At 60.6% G+C, this 19,321-nt stretch overlaps 8 protein-coding genes across 8 annotated transcripts; 6 read left to right on the forward strand and 2 right to left on the reverse strand.

Moving 5' to 3' along the window:
• Positions 1–333: 333 nt before the first annotated feature.
• On the forward strand, positions 334–1,719 carry BXZ73DRAFT_56476 (proliferating cell nuclear antigen; the record flags this gene model as incomplete). Its single annotated transcript, XM_048021486.1, has 6 exons — positions 334–385; positions 447–499; positions 550–763; positions 841–1,102; positions 1,412–1,595; positions 1,654–1,719. 6 exons carry the CDS (start codon positions 334–336, stop codon positions 1,717–1,719), a joined length of 831 nt encoding a protein of 276 aa, XP_047871712.1.
• A 169-nt stretch (positions 1,720–1,888) lies between these two features.
• BXZ73DRAFT_107600 (uncharacterized protein) lies at positions 1,889–2,754 on the reverse strand (the record flags this gene model as incomplete). The annotated part of the gene is made up of 6 exons (XM_048016963.1): positions 1,889–1,904; positions 2,074–2,219; positions 2,372–2,422; positions 2,484–2,516; positions 2,578–2,621; positions 2,679–2,754. 6 exons carry the CDS (start codon positions 2,752–2,754, stop codon positions 1,889–1,891), a joined length of 366 nt encoding a protein of 121 aa, XP_047871713.1.
• Positions 2,755–3,025: 271 nt separating this feature from the next.
• On the forward strand, positions 3,026–4,983 carry BXZ73DRAFT_93247 (T-complex protein 1; the record flags this gene model as incomplete). The annotated part of the gene is made up of 7 exons (XM_048026620.1): positions 3,026–3,050; positions 3,110–3,171; positions 3,220–3,299; positions 3,352–3,482; positions 3,534–4,121; positions 4,172–4,680; positions 4,732–4,983. 7 exons carry the CDS (start codon positions 3,026–3,028, stop codon positions 4,981–4,983), a joined length of 1,647 nt encoding a protein of 548 aa, XP_047871714.1.
• Positions 4,984–6,433: 1,450 nt separating this feature from the next.
• On the forward strand, positions 6,434–7,037 carry BXZ73DRAFT_82454 (uncharacterized protein; the record flags this gene model as incomplete). The annotated part of the gene is made up of 4 exons (XM_048023715.1): positions 6,434–6,488; positions 6,552–6,709; positions 6,768–6,932; positions 6,993–7,037. The coding sequence occupies 4 exons, from the start codon at positions 6,434–6,436 to the stop codon at positions 7,035–7,037; spliced, it is 423 nt and encodes a 140-aa protein (XP_047871715.1).
• A 656-nt stretch (positions 7,038–7,693) lies between these two features.
• On the forward strand, positions 7,694–8,628 carry BXZ73DRAFT_82455 (uncharacterized protein; the record flags this gene model as incomplete). The annotated part of the gene is made up of 4 exons (XM_048023716.1): positions 7,694–7,921; positions 7,991–8,142; positions 8,196–8,484; positions 8,545–8,628. The coding sequence occupies 4 exons, from the start codon at positions 7,694–7,696 to the stop codon at positions 8,626–8,628; spliced, it is 753 nt and encodes a 250-aa protein (XP_047871716.1).
• A 583-nt stretch (positions 8,629–9,211) lies between these two features.
• Positions 9,212–11,014, reverse strand: BXZ73DRAFT_56471 (Dus-domain-containing protein; the record flags this gene model as incomplete). The annotated part of the gene is made up of 7 exons (XM_048021485.1): positions 9,212–9,508; positions 9,639–10,115; positions 10,166–10,326; positions 10,380–10,638; positions 10,694–10,723; positions 10,778–10,813; positions 10,904–11,014. The coding sequence occupies 7 exons, from the start codon at positions 11,012–11,014 to the stop codon at positions 9,212–9,214; spliced, it is 1,371 nt and encodes a 456-aa protein (XP_047871717.1).
• Positions 11,015–12,169: 1,155 nt separating this feature from the next.
• BXZ73DRAFT_107605 (uncharacterized protein) lies at positions 12,170–14,485 on the forward strand (the record flags this gene model as incomplete). Its single annotated transcript, XM_048016964.1, has 19 exons — positions 12,170–12,225; positions 12,284–12,365; positions 12,425–12,438; positions 12,500–12,598; positions 12,659–12,752; positions 12,814–12,839; positions 12,899–12,924; positions 12,973–13,007; positions 13,069–13,093; positions 13,152–13,163; positions 13,229–13,244; positions 13,295–13,337; positions 13,388–13,491; positions 13,670–13,697; positions 13,744–13,828; positions 13,905–13,929; positions 14,067–14,184; positions 14,258–14,317; positions 14,390–14,485. The coding sequence occupies 19 exons, from the start codon at positions 12,170–12,172 to the stop codon at positions 14,483–14,485; spliced, it is 1,044 nt and encodes a 347-aa protein (XP_047871718.1).
• Positions 14,486–16,082: 1,597 nt separating this feature from the next.
• Positions 16,083–18,146, forward strand: BXZ73DRAFT_93249 (cytochrome P450; the record flags this gene model as incomplete). Its single annotated transcript, XM_048026621.1, has 11 exons — positions 16,083–16,172; positions 16,234–16,344; positions 16,397–16,525; positions 16,585–16,747; positions 16,816–16,899; positions 16,955–17,001; positions 17,028–17,050; positions 17,105–17,583; positions 17,641–17,717; positions 17,780–17,889; positions 17,948–18,146. 11 exons carry the CDS (start codon positions 16,083–16,085, stop codon positions 18,144–18,146), a joined length of 1,512 nt encoding a protein of 503 aa, XP_047871719.1.
• Positions 18,147–19,321: the final 1,175 nt, after the last annotated feature.

Genomic DNA, 19,321 nt, shown 5'->3' on the forward strand with positions numbered 1-19,321 from the left:
GGTTCACTCGAGTCAGCAGGGGGAATTCGGAATGGGGCAGATGATTCAGCAGGCGAATACACAGCTGACTCACCGAACAACCGGTTCCTCCGATCCACGCAGAATAACCGCGCTCCTATGCAGTCTTCTGAGAATCTCGACAAGGACAGGAAGCAGCACTGGCGCCTACACGCGACGCGACGCGTTGGCCCCCTCTCACGCTCGTCACGTGTCACGTGGCGCAAAATACCGCCCGTGCGACGCGTCGAGTCGCGCCCCTTGTCCTCCTTGCCTTTCTCCAGGCTCTCCATCCACCCTTCCTCACACTTCCTTGTCCTCCACTAGCACTCCACAATGCTCGAAGCCAAGCTCTCCGAGGCCGCAATTCTCAAGCGCCTCATGGACGGTACGCCTCCGCATGCCACGCTCATTGTCCACCCGCTCACGCGACGCGACGCGCCCCCCAGCCGTGAAGGAGCTCGTCTCCGACGCGAACTTTAACTGTAACGAAGAGGGCATCGTAAGTCCTACTGTCATCCCTGCGAGATCTCCGAGTGACCGCGTTTGCAGACGCTGCAGGCGATGGACAACTCCCACGTCGCGCTCGTCGCGGTCAAGCTCGACGCGCAGGGCTTCAAGCGCTACCGCTGCGACCGGACGATCCCGCTCGGGGTGAACGTCGGTTCGCTGACGAAGGTGCTCAAGTGCGCCAAGGACGACGATATCTGCATCCTCAAGGCGGGCGACGACGCCGACATCCTCACGCTCACGTATGAGTCCAAGAGTGCGTGTCCTTCCTTTCGAGCCCGGCTCCACCTTCTCCCCTCCTGCCCCCGGGACTGACGCGGCGCGCGGCGACAGACACGGACCGGATCGCGGAGTACGAGATGAAGCTGATGGAGATCGACGCGGACACCCTCGGGATCCCGGACACGGACTACGACGCGTCGGTGACGATGCCGTCGAGCGAGTTCGCGCGGATCGTGCGCGACCTGTCCGTTCTCGGCGAGTCCGTCCGGCTCGAGGTCTCGAAGGAGGGTGTCCGGTTCGTGTCCGACGGCGAGACCGCGAACGGGAATATCTTGCTCAAGCAGACGGCGGAGGCGGGCAAGAAGAAGGGCTCGTCGTCAAAGGGCAAGGCGAAGAAGGAGGATGACGACGAGGCTGAGGCAGAGTCGGAAGACGAAGTGAGCGACGGGGAGGGCGGGAAGGAGAAGATGAAGATGAAGAAGGTGAAGAAGGAGGAGGGCGAGGACGTGTCGATGAATGGGGACGAGGAGGAGGGCGAGGAGGAGTTTAAGCCGACGAAGGTGAGGAGGATGAGGACGAGGACGAGGAAGAGGGCTCGAGCAAGAAGCGGAAACGCTCTCAGAGAAGGTAGAGAAGCTTCAGTCTGGCACATGTCCCTGCGTCTGACTGGGCGAACACAGAGCAAGCCCGCGAAGAAGGTGAAGAAAGATGCGGAAGACGACGACGACGATTTCGAGGGGGTGCGGATTGAGATGAACCAGGCCGTCACCCTCACGTTCTCCCTCAAATACCTGGTCAACTTCTCGAAAAGTTCGTCACTCGCGAAGAAGGTGCAGCTCATGATGAGCAACGATGTCCCGCTCTTGGTGAGTATGTCCTCCTGCTGCACACAGAATGAGCTCTCACTCGACGCGCCCATGTCAGGTTTCGTATGAGTTCAACCAGGGGTACATCCGCTACTACCTTGCCCCAAAAATCGGCGACGACTAGGCGTCTCCGTGCATACGTCCGACCTGTCGTTTTTGCTTTGTTTGCAACATCCTCATCACATACCGTCACTCGCTCTGTACAGTGTTTCTTTAATCAATCAATTGATTTTCGTCGTGTCTGAAAAGTAGGGTACTATACTTGAAGATCTAGCAGATTACGCATGCATACGCTATTTGCCCATGGTACTGGAAACCAACGCGTCCAAGACTCAACCCGACACTCCTGATCATCCCACGATTAACGCGTCTGCCGTGCGCCTCACCGCAGCCCCATCCACCTCTGCCTTGTCCACTCTCGCATAGAACGCTTTGAACAACACTCCCATCGCCTGTTTGCGATTGGCGCAGCGTTGACCGCGGCGTTGACGGCGGGATCTGCGAGTAACTCCTCAGCGTTGCGTCCACTGTGGCCTGAGACATCAGCGGGGGGAGGAAGGTGTTGATGAGCGCGGCCTCCTGGAGCTCTTTCTCGGCGAGGTCCGGGCGACGAGCGGCCTCGAACTCGGCGCGGCATCAATCTTCGTGCATGCGGGCGGGGGCGAGGCGCGAAGGAAAGAAAAGAATGAGGGTGAGCGAGAGAGCGAGAAGGGGGCGAGAGCGTACGCGGCGCTGGGCGGCCTTGCGAACGACGACGGCGAGGGCCGAGGGCTCACGTTCCCTCCGGACGCGGCCTTGTCTGCCGCGTTCATTTCAGACAAGACCGACTGAAGGACATGCGCACAGGGTGAGACCCGTGGCGGGACAAGAGAAGAGGGAAACACGCACTCGAATCGTCGTGGACTTCATGGTGTCTTTGCACTACACGTCGTCCAAGTCAAACACCAGAACGGCGCGTCTCGACCGGGTAACATGAGCGCACCTGCATCGCGGCTTTGAGAGCGGTCTTAAGCCTGTCACGAAGAGCTTGCATAGGGTGTTGTCAGTACCTCCTCCGAATCATAGCAGACGTACCGAGCGTACCAATGGACTGCTCTGGGCCGGGGCCTCTCGCTGTGACATGAATCGCGAACCGAGCGTTATAGGCGTGCTCCTCCATCGGGCCGGGTAGATCGAAGACCGTGTTGAAGTGCGAAAGAAGGCAACAGAAACGGAGCGCGCGATAGACGACATGACGAGCTGGACGGCTGGCTGAAGGGTGTCCGAGTCGCGAGCGCGCCTCTCAGGCGCGTCATATCACGAGATGAAATTCCCAATCCGGAAACGTAGACGCCAGTGGGCGCGAGATCTGCAGAGTCTGAACGCGCACGCGTTGTCTTCTCCCCTCTCCTTCCTCCCTCTCCCCTCACTGCCCTCTCCTACAGCCAAAAATGCAGGCAGGAGGACAGACACCGTGTTTGTGATGAGTACGTCTGCTCTCTCGCATTGATGACCAGTCGATTGACTGCTTCTAGACACCGCGCCCGAGAGGCAGTCGGGCCGAAAAGCACAGATCTCAAATATTACCGCCGCCAAGGTATGCGAGCCGCTGTATGCGCGGCATTTCGACGCTCACCGCATGCAGACTGTCGCAGATGTGATCAGGACATGTCTTGGCCCCAAAGCCATGCTCAAGATGATTCTTGATCCTATGGGCGGTATTCTGTGCGTCGCTCACTCCGTGGATCGTTTCCGTAAGCTCATGTACACAACTCAGCCTCACGAACGACGGAAACGCCATCCTTCGCGAGATCGAGGTCGCCCACCCTGCCGCCAAGAACATGATTGAGCTCAGCCGGACACAGGACGAGGAGTGTGGAGACGGTACGACAAGTGTAATCATTCTCGGTGAGTCTCCTCCTTTGAGGGCGTCCTCTCGTCCCAATACCCCCGCTTTAGCGGGAGAAATTCTCGCCCAATCTCTCTCCCAACTCGAGCGCGACATCCACCCCGTCGTGATCATCTCCGCGTACAACAAGGCCCTCCAAGAGGCCCTTGAGATCATAAAACGCATCTCCATCCCGATCGACGTCAACGACGACGAGCAAATGCTCTCCCTCATCAAGACCTCGATCGGCACCAAGTTCGTCATGCGCTGGTCCGACCTCATGTGCCGCCTCGCGCTGCAGGCCGTCCGGACGGTCGCGCACGACGAGGGCGCGCTCAAGACGGTGGACATCAAGCGGTACGCACGCGTGGAGAAGATCCCCGGCGGCGAGATCGAGCAGAGCAAGGTCCTCGACGGGATCATGCTCAACAAGGACATCACCCACCCGAAGATGCGCAGGCGGATCCAGAACCCGCGCATCGTGCTGCTCGATTGCCCGCTCGAGTACAAGAAGGGCGAGTCCCAGACGAACATCGAGATCTCGAAGGAGGCGGACTGGGCGCGGATACAGGAGATCGAGGAGGAGCAGATCCGGCTCATGGTCGAAAAAATCGTCGAGCTCAAGCCGGACCTCGTCATCACCGAAAAGGGCGTCTCAGGTGCGCAACGTCCCGCCGTCTTGCTTCCCCCGCCGCTCACGCGCGCGCAGACTATGCCCAGCACTTCCTTTACAAGGCGAACGTGACCGCACTCCGCCGGGTGCGCAAAATGGACAACAACCGGATCGCGCGCGCGGTCGGCGCGACGATCGTAAACCGCGTCGAGGACCTTCGCCCGTCCGACGTCGGGACCAAGTGCGGGCTGTTCTCGGTCGAAAAGATCGGGGATGAGTACTTCACCTTCCTCACGCAGTGCAAGGAGCCGCAAGCATGCACGGTGCTCCTCAGGGGGCCGTCCAAGGACGTGCTGAACGAGATCGACCGGAATCTCGCGGACGCGATGTCCGTCGCGCGCAACGTCTTCTTCGACCCTACGCTCGCACCAGGCGGCGGCGCGACGGAGATGGCGATCTCGGTCGGGCTCCAGCAAAAGGCGCGGAGCGTGACGGGCGTCGAGGGCTGGCCGTTCCGCGCCGTCGCGGACGCGATGGAGGTCATCCCGCGCACGCTCGTCCAGAACTCGGGTGGGAACGCGATCCGCGTGCTCACCGAGCTCCGGGTGCGTCCTCTCCGCTCTCCTCTCCTATCCGTTCTCTGACGTCGCGCGCAGGCAAAGCACGCCAACGGGGAGCACTCGTGGGGCATCAACGGCGAAACGGGCAAGGTGGCGGACATGAAGACGTACGGCCTGTACGAGTCTGCGAGCGTCAAGGTGCAGACGCTCAAGACCGCGATCGAGGCCGCGCGAGTGCTGCTCCGCGTCGACGACGTTGTCAAGGCCACGCGCAAGGACAGGGAGCAGGGCGGCGGCGGCGGCGGTGGAGGCGGTGGGGCGCCCCCCGAGGAAATGATGGAGGGGTAGCGCGCGAGGTGACGCCGGCAGTCTCGAGCAATCTAATCACTTGTAATATGACGTTCAATCGCACTCATGCGCATCTCCTTCAGACAGACCTAAGTTACCATCGTCTTTGCCCATGAAACCCGAAGCGACGGTTTGATGTGCGCGCGCTGTCTCTCACCGTTGTGTCCGACGTGACTCGGAGCACACGGAGTAAAGGCTGTAGCTGTGTTAAGACCAATTTGAAGTAAGCATGCATTCGTTCCTTCAAAAGTTTCATAAGTGGTTGACCCTCACAGAATATATGTCGACCTACTGCCATTCTCTATGGAATTTGTCGTTGATCTTTGCTTTGTTCAATCTTAGGCCTCATGGCCCAATGATCCAGACCCTGCATACAGTCAACTCCCTCAAAACCCATACCCCTCGGGATGGCCCCAAAAGTATGGGTTATGCGAGGGTATGTGGTATGAGGAGAAGCGCCCACCGTGGCACCCGATCACATAATCTATTGACGCCCAAACATCGCCCGTATTTCCGCCCGCCTGGCACACTCGAAATCCTGCCCGTGTCCCTCTCCGCAATCTACGTACGAGTAAAGTAATCAGTGATACGTGTGTCAACCTTGTCCGCATCCATTGCCTTTCGGGTCTTACGGCCAAAGGCGCCAAGGGCTGCCTCCAGCTTGCGTGCCTCTGGGCCCTCAACGAGAGCTGCAAAGTGGGTGAGAACTGCGGCAGCTTGCAGTGCCTCGCGGTGAGATGGCGGCAATTCTTCCAGCTCTGTTTCCTTGGGCTCGGGCTCATTCTCGACTGAGTTGACAGCCTCCCAGTCGGGGAGAGTTCTGACTGCAGGGCACACGGGAAAGTTCTGCCCATTTGGGCGGCACGCATGGCATAGATCTAGGGCGCTAAGCGCGATTAGATACCATAGTATGGGTTATGGTTCCCGGTTTGAGCTATGGCTTATGGGGTATCAGAGGGTTATGGGTTATCTCACTGTACCAACTTGAGAAGGGCCGAAAGCTATGGGGTATGCGAGGGTATGGGGTATGGGGGGTATGGGTTTTGAGGGAGTTGACTGTATCATTCCCAACGTCCCCAGTCATGCATGACACTTCGCATCCTAGGACCATGGCTGTGCCGTCACGTTCAAGGCACCCATATACGCTGTGCCATTCAACGGCCTTCTTCGGACAAGCCATCTGTCCTTCCCCATCAGCGCCGACAATTCTTGCGGACCCGAAACTCAAAAATATATACGTCGACGCAGGCGAGAGCGCACCGCCAGCGTCGATAGAAGGATGCTTTCGTACGTGTACTCGGGCGGAGTCATCAGCCCGAGACGAACGTGGTCTCATGGATGGAGACGTGGGGGGAGGTGGAGCATAAAAGCTCTGGCTTGCTCGCCGTGGACTTCACTGCTCCGCCCTCCCAGAGCCCGCGGTTCAATACCTCCTTCACCTCGCTCCAAGATGTTCTCCCGTTCGCTCAGCTCCGTCGCCCTCCTCGCGGTCGCCGCTCTTCACGGTGAGCACCCTGCTCGAGCTGATCACCTCCGAACGAACCCGGCTGACCCCCACCCATCTCCAGCGAACGCCCAGGCAGCGGCAGACTGCTCGCGCAACTACACCGTCGTCGCGGGGGACACCTGCGACGCCATCTGCCAGAAGGAAAACGTGTCGAGCTTCCAACTCGCGAACGTGAACCCGGTCATCGACTCGACCTGCCAGAACCTCTTCCCCGACGAGGTGTGCTGCTCCTCCCGCTGCTGTTAGTTCTCGAGCTCACGCCGACAACACCTCGCAGGAGCTGTGCCTCGGCGTCGTTGGCCAAGACTGCACGCTCACCCATACTGTCGTCACGGACGAGACGTGCGTGAGCATCGCGGCGGCGACGGGGACGACCGTCGAGCTCATTTTGGAGAACAACCCGAACGTGAACAGCGTCTGTTCGAACATTCGTAGCGGCGAGGTACTTTCTGTCGCTGGCCTGTGTACCGCCCAGTTCATTAATGCTCACTTTCACTTCTAGGTTCTCTGCGTTGCGGCCACCGTGGTCGTGTCGACGTCGACTTAGTTCACGCCGCACGGGACGTGTGCAAATGGTTCGACGGCTGTGTCGATGTAATAGTAGCCCGTCAGAGTAACCGCGCTCCGGATCGGCGCACGTCTGCCATGACCGGCGTCCGACTCAGCATGGTCCAGCGGTGCGAGGCCGGATCTGCCGAGAGACCCGCCTCTCGCCCATAAATTCATGCCAGAACCCCTAAGTACCTTCGTAGTGCTAAGTACGAACTTTACTTGGCTCCGAGGCGGGATGCGTGGGGTCCGCGAAAGCTTTGGCACCTCTGCAGAATTGTTCGGGATGCGTTGCCGGCGAACTTGCGCGTCGATGCGGCAGCCTCTGGCAGACACATCTGCTTGACGATATCATCGCGACCGGGTCAAGTGGAGACAACATCTCAGCCGTATCATCTAATGAAGTCCGTTGTTGCCTCGATATTTGCGTTAGGGGGTACGGTCAGCCTGAGCCCAGAGCCCGATAGGCACGGCCGCGAGTCTCGGCCCACATGCGCGGCTCTTAAGGACGCCCGGCTTTTTTGACTGATCCGTTGGGTGCTCTGATTATCGACTTGAAGGGCGATAAAATTCACGCAGAGTGCGTATATAACCCGACGAAGTCCTCACTACAAACCACCCCGTTCTCCAGCCTTAATCGCCACCACATACACCATGGCCAGCGGATCCAACATCCTCTACGCAGGAATGGTGCTATACCGTCTCCTTACCTCTCCGCACAACCACGCTGACTCCGCCCTCAGAGCGACTCCTCGCACTTTTCGCAGCGCGTCCACCTCGCTCTCGAGCATGCCCACGCAGACTACTTACACGATCTGCAAGGTCGACGTCCGCCCCCCGCGCGAGCCGTGGTACGCCGCGCGGATCAACCGCCTCGGGAAGGTCCGCGCGCTCGTTCTCCCCCACCGTCCCCCGTCCAGCGCTGACCTCCCCGCCGCTCGCGCCCCCCAGATCCCGGCGATCGCATACGACGTCCCCGCCGACTGCGACCCGTGCGACCCGCCCACAGGCACGCTCATCCTCCCCGAGTCGCACGCGATCCTCGAGTTCCTCGCGGACGTCCTCCCCGCCGCACGCATTCTCCCGCCCACGTCCGAGCTCGCGTCCAAGCTCGTGGCGCGCGCTTCGAGGCCGGCTTCGCGGACGGGTTCCGGAGCACGTTCCGGAGCACGTTCCTGGGCGCGCTCCTCACGGAGTCCGCGAGCGTGCAGGCGGACCTGCCCGGGACCGGCTGGGTCGCGGGCGGGTGGCGGATGGCGGAGATGGTGGCGGGGCTGCACGTGGTGCGCGCGGTGTGGCTGCTCGAGAGGGACGTGGGGCGGTACCCGGAGGAGGAGGGGAGGAAAGCGTGGGAGGAGCTGATGGGCGACGACGAGTACAAGAGGGTGAGGGTGTGCGTGCAGGAGATCGCGGCGCACCCGACGTTCAAGGCGACTTATACTGAGGTTTGTGCCCGTGTGTTCGCGCGGGATGCTGATTGCTGATCTCGATCGTGCGGTTTGCAGGCTTCTAACGTTGCGGTCTGGAGTGGTCACCCTCTCCTCCAGCGCGACCGGTACATGCATGTCGTCACCATCTGCCAGGGATGATCAGATAGAGGTGCCTGGATGAAGGTAGCAAGTTAAGAGTATATGCGAGTAACAGTGTGATGACCATCCAAGGGTAGGACATGATTTGCAGAGACTAGGGAAGGAGTTTTTTGAGCTAGAGCTTGCGGTCGGCTTGAAAAAGGGGTCGAGGGGGGATGCCGCACTGGCCCGGTGAATCGTCGAAGCCTCTCGAAGGTTACAAGGGGTATTGTCTGTATTGTTCTCTTCGTCGAAGCGGCGGCATTTGCGGAAGACGCAGGGAGACGACGTGCAGGTCCGTGTACTGGAAGCCTGTCGAGAACAGAACCACGTCGAGCGTGGCCTGAGCGTCTGGAATCCTTGTCACAAACAGTTCCGAGCTTCATTCAAGTCGGCAGGGAAACACACGCAGTTCAAACGTTTATCAACCTGACACTTCTCTGCGCATATGAGGCATATGTGACGCACGAGAAACCGTCGCTATCCATCTGCCACCGCCGCACCTGCTCCGCCCGCGCCCAACTTCACCCTCTTCGCCTCCACCTCGCCGTCCTCTCCCGCCTCCTCCGCACGCTCCTTCCTTCCCTCGCCCGCATCCCCCTCTTCATCCGGAACGTGCCGCTTCGCGCCCCGCGCCACCTGCGGCTCGCATGCCGGATCTGTTTCGAGCGTGAGCAGCGCGCGACTGGATCGCAGCGAACGGCCTTAACGTACCGACTACGACGGCAACCCCGCTCTTCTGGCTCGCCGACGCGGGTTTGGATAGTGCGGGCTCTTCAGGCAGGGGCCGGATGTACGGCTGCACGAGCCAGTGGGGGAGGACGGGGAAGCCGGTCGCGGGATCGAGGCGCGCGAGCTCCTCGAGTGGCTTGTCCTTCGCGCCCGCGGCCTCGATGTCTGCCTGCCGAACGGCGAAAGGGCGTCAGCCGAGGCTCACAGAGAGAGGGGGGGAGAAGAAGCGATCCAGAGTCTCCCCCTTCGGAGAAGCCCCCAGATCGGAGACGCGCAAACTCGAGACAAGAAGCACTCACGTCCAGCCGCGCGTCGAGCTCCCGGACGATCTCCTCGTACCGCTCGAACGCGCCGTCCCAGGTGCGCTCGTCCTTCTCCGCGCGCACGCGGCCCATCCGCTCCCTCAGGTCCGTGTGCTTCGCGAGCGCCGTCCGGAGGAGCTTGAAGAGGTGGCCCTTGACCGCGCTCGGCGCCGTGGGCGTCTTCTGCTCGCGGACGATCGTGAGGTACTCTGAGGCTAGGGTGGTGCTGCGCGAGTGGAGGCCGGTGAGGTATTTCGCCATGGGTGAGGGAGTAGTGGAGGTAGAGGCAGAGGGTTGGGCGGGAGTGAAGATGGCAGGGTTGTAGAGGTTACCCTCGGCGGACATGACAGCGTCCGCGCCCGTCGCAGCGAGGCACCTCTCGACGTCCCCGTGGAAGAGCATGTTCCCGTTCGCGACGACGGGTACGGAGACCGCGTTCTTCACCGCCCGGATCTTCTCCCAGTCCGCGACGCCCTTTTACGCCGAAGATGAGAAAAACCTACGCAACGAAGGCGCAAACTCACAGATCTGTGGCCCCGTTGTTCGCGCATGCGACCGTGACAGGTGAGCATTTGCGCCCCGGCGTGCTCGAGCATCTTCGCGTATGCGACCGTCTTCTCGATCGTTGGGAACACCCGGAACTTGGCAGTGACGGGGATGGACAGGTTCTTGTGCAAGATGCTGACTGGCCTCCGCAGTTGAGAGGTGCGTCCGCAACGAGAGAAGGAAGTGACTCACTGAGGTCGTGAATGAGATCCCATTCGTCTTGCAAGAACGACCCATAATGACCCTTCTTCGCGATGTCTTGTGGGCACCCGAGGTTGATGTCGACCGCATCGCAGTACGGTTCCAGTGCCTTGGCGGAGGTGAGGAGGTAGTCGGGGTTGTTGGCGCAGAACTGGATAATGAGCGGCCTGTCTCCGGGTCCGCCTTCTTCTCCTTGCACGGTGTTGAACTGGACTTCGCGGTAGTTTTTGTGCTTTGCGTCGGCGAACATCTGCGCAGGGATATACTCGGCGTTCATCGCGCATACAGGAGCCCGTGGAACGTACCTTGGCGTTGATCATGGGCGTGTACACCAACTATCCAGAACGGCTTCAGCACGCGTCGTAAGCGCGAAACGTTGAGAGACGCACCTGGGCGCCGTACCTCCTGGAGAGTTTCCTCCATGCCTGCGGGAAAGGTCGGTGAGATATAGCGCAGCACGCGAAAAGGAGGAGACGGAGGCGGGAGGCGGGGAGGCGGGTGAAGAGGAGACGTACGAGCTCGCTCTGGTCGACCATGGGCGCAACAATGAACTTGGGGCTGCCGAGAACGGTTTCGAAGAACTCGTACCCGGCAATTTTTCTCGATTCTCCCGTGAGTCCCGGCATTATGCTATGTACAATGGGACGGAGTGGTGAGGTGAGGGCTCGCTGGACGAGCTGGCGGAGGGACGCTATCTTGTTCGATCAGAGGGGGTTGTGTGGTCGAGGATATGAGGGAGGTGTTTTCCAGTGCAAGCCGGGGTCTACGGTCGAGAGAGCGGAGGAGGTGGACGGGAGTAGGCAGTGGACGACTCGCTCGAGCCTGACCAGATTTTCGATGCGAGAGCCACACCAGAAAAGGAAGTTCGGCCGAGTCTTCTCACGCCCCTCACGCGATGACCAGGCGTTCTTCTGCCACCGCGGGCCACGCGCTACGCCGTCCACCTATTTCCCTTGACAACATGTTCCCGTACGTTCATTTCGTTTGCGAAAGTGCGAGCATTCATCAATCCACCCGCCCAATTGAGAGGGGACTCGAGTAGCTACTGACACACATGCCAGGATTTTACTGCAGGCCTCCTCCCGCAAGTGACTCGCATCCGTCTTCCGGTGTGTTCGTCGCTGAGCTGACGGAGATGCGTAAGTAAGTGGCGACCGTGGCACCAAAGCCTACCGATCCGTGCCTGGGGGCTGGGACAGAGCTGCGACCACGCCACGGCTCGCGGAGATGACACGCCCACTCGGCGACACAGGCTTGGAGGACAGCTGAACGCGTCGCGCAGGGAGCACGGGGCGTGGCGCGTCTCGTCCTCGTCCTCGAGACGTAGCGCGCGGGTTTAACCATATCCGCCGCGATGTTCATTTCCTCGAGCGCGAGGACACCTTCATTCCGCTGCGTGTGCATGTGCAGGAGGAACGTCGGCTCGGCTGAATGGTGGGAGCACCTAGGCGGATATCCGGATACGAGGTATGTCGAGCCTCGAGGTGTGTGGACTCGTTCGTCGAACTCGGCGCGCGGGGCAAGGATAGGCGCGCGACCGTGGCAGACCCGCAAAAGGCTAGATGAGAGCCATATCCGGAGAAACGCAGGCGCGCGCGCGCAGTCTTCTCACAGACGTCAACGATCTTCATCTATCGTCCGCCGGTCGAGCAGGCGAGACAAAACTCGAGCCCAATGTCCGCCCAAACCGCCTGGATCCTCCCCGCCCTCTCCCTCCCTCCGACGCCCGCGCGGCGCTCGCCCCGCTCCTCTCCTCCCCACCCGCCCGGACGCGATGTGCCATGGCCGTCCAAGACACCGTCGGTGCTATCCTCATCGGTGCTCTAGTTTCGGCCATGTGAGCCCACCCTCCACTCCATGTACCCAGCCCAGTTTCGAACTCGCCCCGCGTCCAGATTGTCCGGAGGGGTGACAACACAAGCCCTCATCTACTGCAGACTGTACGGACGCGACGACTTCCGTCAAAACACCCTCATCGTGAGCCCTGCTTTCACCCCCACCCTCTCCTCCGGACCTGACTATATGCACGCGAAAAGGTCTCCACCCTGTGGTACGCAAGTCTCGCTCTTGTCCTGCATTGCTCCCACACAAATGTCCCCTGCTCGCTCTAGGCTGCTCGACTGCCTCCACCTCGCGATGGCGTTCGCCTCTGTCTGGATATACCTCATCCAACATTGGGGAAGCAGCACCATCCACGATTACATCCCATGGTCCGTCTCCATCTCCCGTTCTGCATTCACGCGCCCATGCCGTCCTCCCCCGCCTTCTAGGACCATTGCAGTAAGTTCGCCGCTCTTCCTCCTTTTCCTGCGTGCCTCGTCTGACCTCCCATCGCCGCCCGCAAAGCTTACAGTCGCGATCACCGTGAGTCCAAGAGCGTTTTATTTTCCCCGCCTCGTTTTTAATTCAAACGCCCCGCGCCCAGGCTATTGTGACTCTCATATCACATTGGTGAGCGCTCTTCGGACGCAATCCGAACCTCGTCCATTCACGCTCATCCCCTTCCGCAGCTTTTTTGCACACCGCGTCTATATCTGTACGTCCTTCCCTCTCGCCACAGAAGCGAGGCCTGATTTTGCCGCAGTGAGCGGTTGCTCGTGGCTGTTGACGGCCCCCATAGTGAGTCTCTTCGTACCAACTATTCGCCCGCGCGCTCATTAAAGGCCCCCGTGATTTTAAGATTCTTCTCGCTGGCAGCCGTCTCGGTACGTCACTAATACTACCGCACTCGGGTAAACGCTCAATCGGAGAAATTCCTCACAGCCGCTGCCCTTGGTACGTGCTTGATCTGTTGCCCGCTGTCATGTCAAACATGGTTGCTCACCTTATCTGGTGCCTAGTATCAACATTCGAGATGTTAGTCCCTTGGCGTGGTCGCATGATCAATGCTGATATATGGCCTTCAGGATCACGCTACAGAGTTATGAGCAGTTTGTCGATCAAGTCGGTGTGAGTGGCACATGCATCATCATTCGTAGTGCGAAATTGACTGCCCGCAGTGGGTTTTCACAATGGGCCTCTCGCTGTCTACTGCGACAGACGTCTTCATTACCGTAACCTTAATTACCCTCCTGCAACGCAGCCGGACGGGCTTTTCTACCGTGTACGTTCTCCGTGACTTTTGTCGAACTGTGATTACTAAGGCGCTCGGCAGTACTGACCACTTAATCGACGTCGTGACATTATATACCGTTGAGACAGGTCTACTTACAAGGTTCGCCTTCTCACCTCCGCCTTATCTGCATCCCGGACTGATCGGAGTGATGCATGTATCTTTGCAGTGTTACCACCGCTGTCTCCCTGGTCTGCGTACGTACTTGCGCACCCCACGCTCACATGGCGCCTGCTCACCTAGTTTGTCGGACGGTCGTCGAACATACAGTGGCTCTCCATGCCCCGGAATCTAATATTCCTTGCCCTCCACTTCTCGATCTCGAAACGTACGTCCGTTCCTTCTCCGCCGTGATAGACCACGCCCCAGCACGTCTGTCCCTCTCACTAACGTCATCCCGACAGTCTACGCCACCTCCACACTCGCAACGTGAGTCTCTGATGACCCGCTCTCGCACCAGGGGGCCACTGGCGACGTGCGCATGTGCACTCAACCATCGCCATCACGCCCTCCCCGTCACGTCACTGTCAGACGCACTTGCTGATGCCCACGCGCACGCTCGACAGGCTGAACGCGCGAAAGTCGCTCCGCCGACGCACGCGGCAGGCGCACCAACACGTCCTCCCTGTCATCTCCTCGCTGCACGAGAGCCAGACGCGTCAGGGCGCGCACGTGGACGACCTCGTACGTCTCGTCTCCCTCCCCCTCTTCCCTGTTTCGTTGGGCTGATCGATCGACTCGTGGCCGCGTTTCTCAGCGCGATAACCTGAAGACGACGTCCGAGGACGGCCGCACCCCCGCGCCCGTGCGCATCCGGGTGAGCGCCTTCGTGCCCGCGTCCCCGTCTGCCATCGCCCGAGCGCTCGCGCATGCTCACGCTCACGCGCAGACGTTTTCCCGCACGCTGATGGACGGCAAGCCGGACGCGGACGCAGACGCGCTCGGGCTCCCTCGGACGCTGGACACCGCGCGGCTGTCGGTGTAGGTAGCTCTGCTCGGGATGCTTGGAGCCGGACTCTGGTCTGTTGGACTTTAGTACACATGCGCTCGCACGAGTCGGACCGCCGTCACCCCCACATACACACAATCGTTTGTAGCATCCCGTTGTAAATTTGATCTCGCTTCATTGCGTCGGCGAATTGCGTGCTTGTCGTAGAGCCCCGCTCTAGTGGGAGGAGCTCATGGCGCCGCGCGTGCGGGTACGAAGGTACGCGGTATGCCCGACGGCTCTCGGATGTGCCGGGAGCGCTCCGACGGGGATGCCACTCGAGGTGGGTGAAGGCGGTGCGAGCCCGCTGCGTCGGTGGACTCGGGCCCATTATGGTTCGTATGTACAGAAGGCTTCGGCTGAGGTGCACGGATGGGGCTAGTAGTAGATGCGCGGTATGACGATGTGTTGGTATCGCGGCTTGAGTTGATTGATTGGTTGAAGATTAGATTAGATGCGGCCCCGTCGGGTGCTACGGGCCTCCGTGTTTCCCCGACTTGAACTCCGTCGACGCAGTGACCATGCGCTTGTCAAGGCTCTTCTCGCCTTCAACCCCGGGCCCACTTTAACCCCAGAAGGTCAGGTGGTCGCGCCTGCTGGTGGGTTCGTCTCGACTTGTGTATGCCCCTCCGATGATTTGCACTCATTGCGACGCGTCTGCACAGGTGAACGCGCTGCCGTTCGCCCTTCCAAGCCCTCGTAATCATGAATTGGTTTGCGCCGGGCTATCGATATCCCCTCCGGAGCGCCCTCGCCTCCCCTAGACGTTCGTGTAAGTGATCGCGCGACCTGTGTCCCAGAGGTCCTCTTGGGTGCTCGTCCTCTTGACTCTTGAGCCATGATGCTTGAAAATAAGATTTGCTAGCTCGGCCCACCGCCATAGCTATGACGTCGCGAGGCCGTACTCTGTGGGGAGAGCAGTGCCGTTGCAGTAGGGAAGGGGCGAGTCCGCGAAAAGCGGATAACCGTCAGCGTCGTACCGTACGGTGCGTATGACTAGGGTACATCCTCATCTTCACGCTCGGTCGCTGACTCCTGGGCCTGAGGCGTCGAGACCTGATCCCTCGGTTTGGCAGTTTTTAGCCGCAGAAGCACTGCAAGAGTGGGTCCTCGCGTTCTGCGACCATGGGCGTCACGACACGCCTTCGGCCGAACGCGGCGTGGGATTGGGCATCAGCGCTCCATATCCGCGCGCCCTTCTTTCGCGCGACGGCTGCTTCTTCGCTGGCCATTCGGGCTCGTCATTTCCCTCCGAACGCATTGCACGCCCGCGAGTGATGCGAGCCGCGCGGCCGGGCCTCGCGGACGCGCAGTCTCATGCTCGTCGATGTGCGCTGCACGGACGCCCGCTTTGGGAGATGCGAATTCAAACGAAGGACGTCGCGTTTGTCAGCGAGAAGGTTTGGATTCGGGTACGTTCGTTCGCCCGCGTCCTTGTGACTTGCCTGATCGGGCGCTGAGAGAGATAGGCTCGTGTGGGATGCCGTGTTGCGAGGTGAAGGTCGAGTATAAAGCGGGGAGAGAGCATGGCAGAGGACGTCGCACCTCTCTTGCTTAGCAGTTCTTACCAGCCAAAGTCCTCATCTTCGCCACCATGGACGCTCTAAACTCCCAATGTGTACTATACACCTTTCCCGTCGCAGCCGTGATTGCGCTCGTCGCGCTGAAATGGCTGTCCGATCCGGTAAGTGCTCTGTCGATCATCGCGTGTCGCACAGAACCAACTCATCGTCGTTTTTGTCTAGCTGAGAAGGATCCCAACCGTCGGCGGGTCGTCGCTCCCCGGACTATCCTACTTCTCCGCTCTGCGTTTCCTCCACGATGGGAAGATCGTGTTAGCTGAGGGATACCAGAAGGTGCCCTACACTTCCCGTCGTCATCGTACTTTCACCGACAAACTTTCAACAGTACTATGGTCGCCCCTTCAAGGTGGCCACCCCCGACAGGTGGGCGGTCATCGTCAGCGGCCCCGAGATGACGGAAGACCTCCGAACGCGCCCGGACGACGAGATGTCTTTCTTGGAGACCGCCGAAGATGTGGGTTCCAGGCCGGCGCGAATGTACGACACCCGAACGCTGACAGAGGCGCTTTGCAGAACTTGCATACGCACGCGACCATCGGGCGCCAGTGGATCGACGATCCGTACCAGTTCGACCTCGTGCGCGGGAAGCTCACGCGCTCGCTGCCCGCGATCGTTCCAGACGTTGTACAGGAGATCTCTTTGGTCGTTCCGCAGTTCATCCCCGCCAAGGGCGACGGTACGCGATTTCCTTCGATGCCATCGCCTTCGTTTCTGACGTTTGCTTTGGCTCTCGCGTCCTGGCAGAGTGGGCGGCCGTGACGATGTTCCCGACGGCGCAGAAGATCGTCGCGCGGCTCAGCAACCGCGTCTTCGTCGGGACGCCGTTGTGTACGTACGCACTAGCTTGTGGGATGAGGTTCTGGTGGCTCATTGGCTCGTTCAGGTCGCAACGAAGAGTTCCTGGATCTCACCATCCAGTTCGTGCGGGAGGTACTTCAGCACGGGCCCACATGAAGAAGTTCCCGTTCTTCTTGAAACCGTGAGCCTCACACAACAGAAGGCCGCCGGCGCTGCACAACTGATGCGTCCACAGACTGGCGGGGCTCCGATCGGGCCGCGTGAAAGCCATAGTAGAGCGAGCGGTCACTCTGCTCGCTCCCATCGTGGAGCAACGGATGGCTGAGCTCCAGGAACACGGCGCCGACTGGGACGACAAGCCGTACGCCCGTTCTCTCTTCTCCTCCGCGTCACGCAATCTGACCCTCGCGCCGTCGCCCCGCGCAGAACGACATGCTCACTTGGATCCTCGAGGAGTCCATCCCACGCCGCACGCCCCTGGCGGAGATCGTCCAGCGCGTGCTCATGCTCAACTTCGTCGCGACGAACACGACCTCGCAGAGCGCCACCCACGCGCTCTTCCACCTCGCCGCGGACCCCGCGCTGCTCGCCCGCTCCGGGCGGAGGCCGCCGCCGCGGTGGCCGCGCACGGCTGGACGAAGGCGGGCCTCGGCCGCCTCTGGAGGCTCGACAGCCTCATGCGCGAGTCGCAGCGGACGAACGGGGTCTCCCTCTGTGCGTCTCTCGGCTGCGGCGTCGGCGGGTCGTACTGACGCGGGCCGTGCTGCTTAGTGTCGGTGATGCGCAAGGCGCTGAAGGACCTCACGCTGCGGGACGGCACGTCCGTCCCGCGCGGGACGCTCGTCGCCGTGCCGCGCTCGCGACGCACCTCGACGCCGCGGTGAACGGCGCGGGCGCGGACGCGTTCGAGCCGTTCCGGTGGGCGGAGATGCGGGGGGAGGACGCGGGCGAAGGCGTGAAGCACCAGTTCGTGAACACGTCCCCGCTGTACATCCCGTTCGGACACGGGCGGCACGCGTGGTGAGCTGCAGGTTCTCGGACGACGCACTGGCGACGAGAGCTGACTCCGGACCCGCAGCCCGGGGAGGTTCTTCGCGGCGACGCAGATGAAGGCGCTGCTCGCGCACTTGATCGTCCACTACGACATGGAGATTGTCGGTGGGGCGGGCGGCCCGCGAACGAGTACTTTGCGGAGTTCGTCATGCCCGACGGCACCGCGCAGATCAGGTTCCGCGAGCGGCGGGATGTTCCGGCGGGAGTCGATCCTGACTTCGTGACGGACAATGCGTTCTAAGTATTTAGAGGGCTATAGCTACTCCGTTTTTACCGGATATTAACAGTACAGCAGGATTATTATAAGCTGACCTCGGGAGCGCGGGAAAGAGCTCGGGAGAGGGCATCCCTCTTGCTCTGTGCGCCGACAGTACTGCCAGGTGGACGGACCGAGTTGGAGCGTTTCTCCGGAGCCGGCATTCAATCGGATGGTAGTCAATAGGGACGTTACATCAAAGCAGTTTTAGTACAGACGTTACAGATCTAAACGGCGTGTTAGTGCATGCAAGAAGAACGCGTCTCGCCTGTGTCGGCGTTTTCCCCGACATGCCCGAAGTCTGCCCAGTTCTCGATTGTGACTACGTACCGCCTTCTGACAATCTGAACGTAACTCTAGTGCAAGATTTCTGGGTCCATCCCGCGGTGGTAGTGATGCTTTAAATTTGGAGTCACCGACGTGGAGACGGCCGACTAGTGCGGCTTTGATGAATTACCCCCGGGGCTGCGCTGAGCAGCTGTATATATGTATATCGCCGACAGATGCGTCGGTGTGATCATGCATCATGTCTAGACATGCACTGATATCACTGGATCCGCCCTCACTCGGCGAGACAGCTCTATTGGAAGCCCCAATCCGGCAATCCACGACGCACGCGGAGAGTGGACCTAGACGGCGCTGCAATGAGAGTGTCATATTGGCAAGGAAAGTTTACATATCGTCCTCGACGACGCAGAGCCATACGAAGAAGACAGATAGATTATACGTCGTATGCCTTTCCGCAGGTGCCCGGATCCCTCCGCAGCCTCCCGAGCACGCTTCGCGTGCTCCTGTACCTCCACACCGCCCAGCAGACGACTGCAGCCACGAGGAGCGTGACAGCGACGGCGAGGAGGACCTGTGGCACGGCGACGCACATCGTCGCGCCCGCGGCCTGCAGAACCGAAAACGCGCCGCACGTCGCGCCGCCGTAGACGGCGATTGGACACCGGCGGCGAGGCTGCCTGTACACGGTGTTAGACGGCGAAACGAGTCGATGAGCGTCGTGAGCGGAACGCGCACCTGCGGCGACGCCGGAGCTGGTGAAGCCGACCGCAATGAGCGTGGCGGCGGCGGAGCCGACGACGGCGAGGGCGGCCCCGACGATGGATAGGGCCTTGCTGCGATACGTAGCCACTTCAT

This window comes from Epithele typhae (genome assembly GCF_022376455.1).
Source record: "Epithele typhae strain CBS 203.58 chromosome Unknown BXZ73scaffold_116, whole genome shotgun sequence".
In the NCBI taxonomy this organism is placed as follows: domain Eukaryota; kingdom Fungi; phylum Basidiomycota; class Agaricomycetes; order Polyporales; family Epitheliaceae; genus Epithele; species Epithele typhae.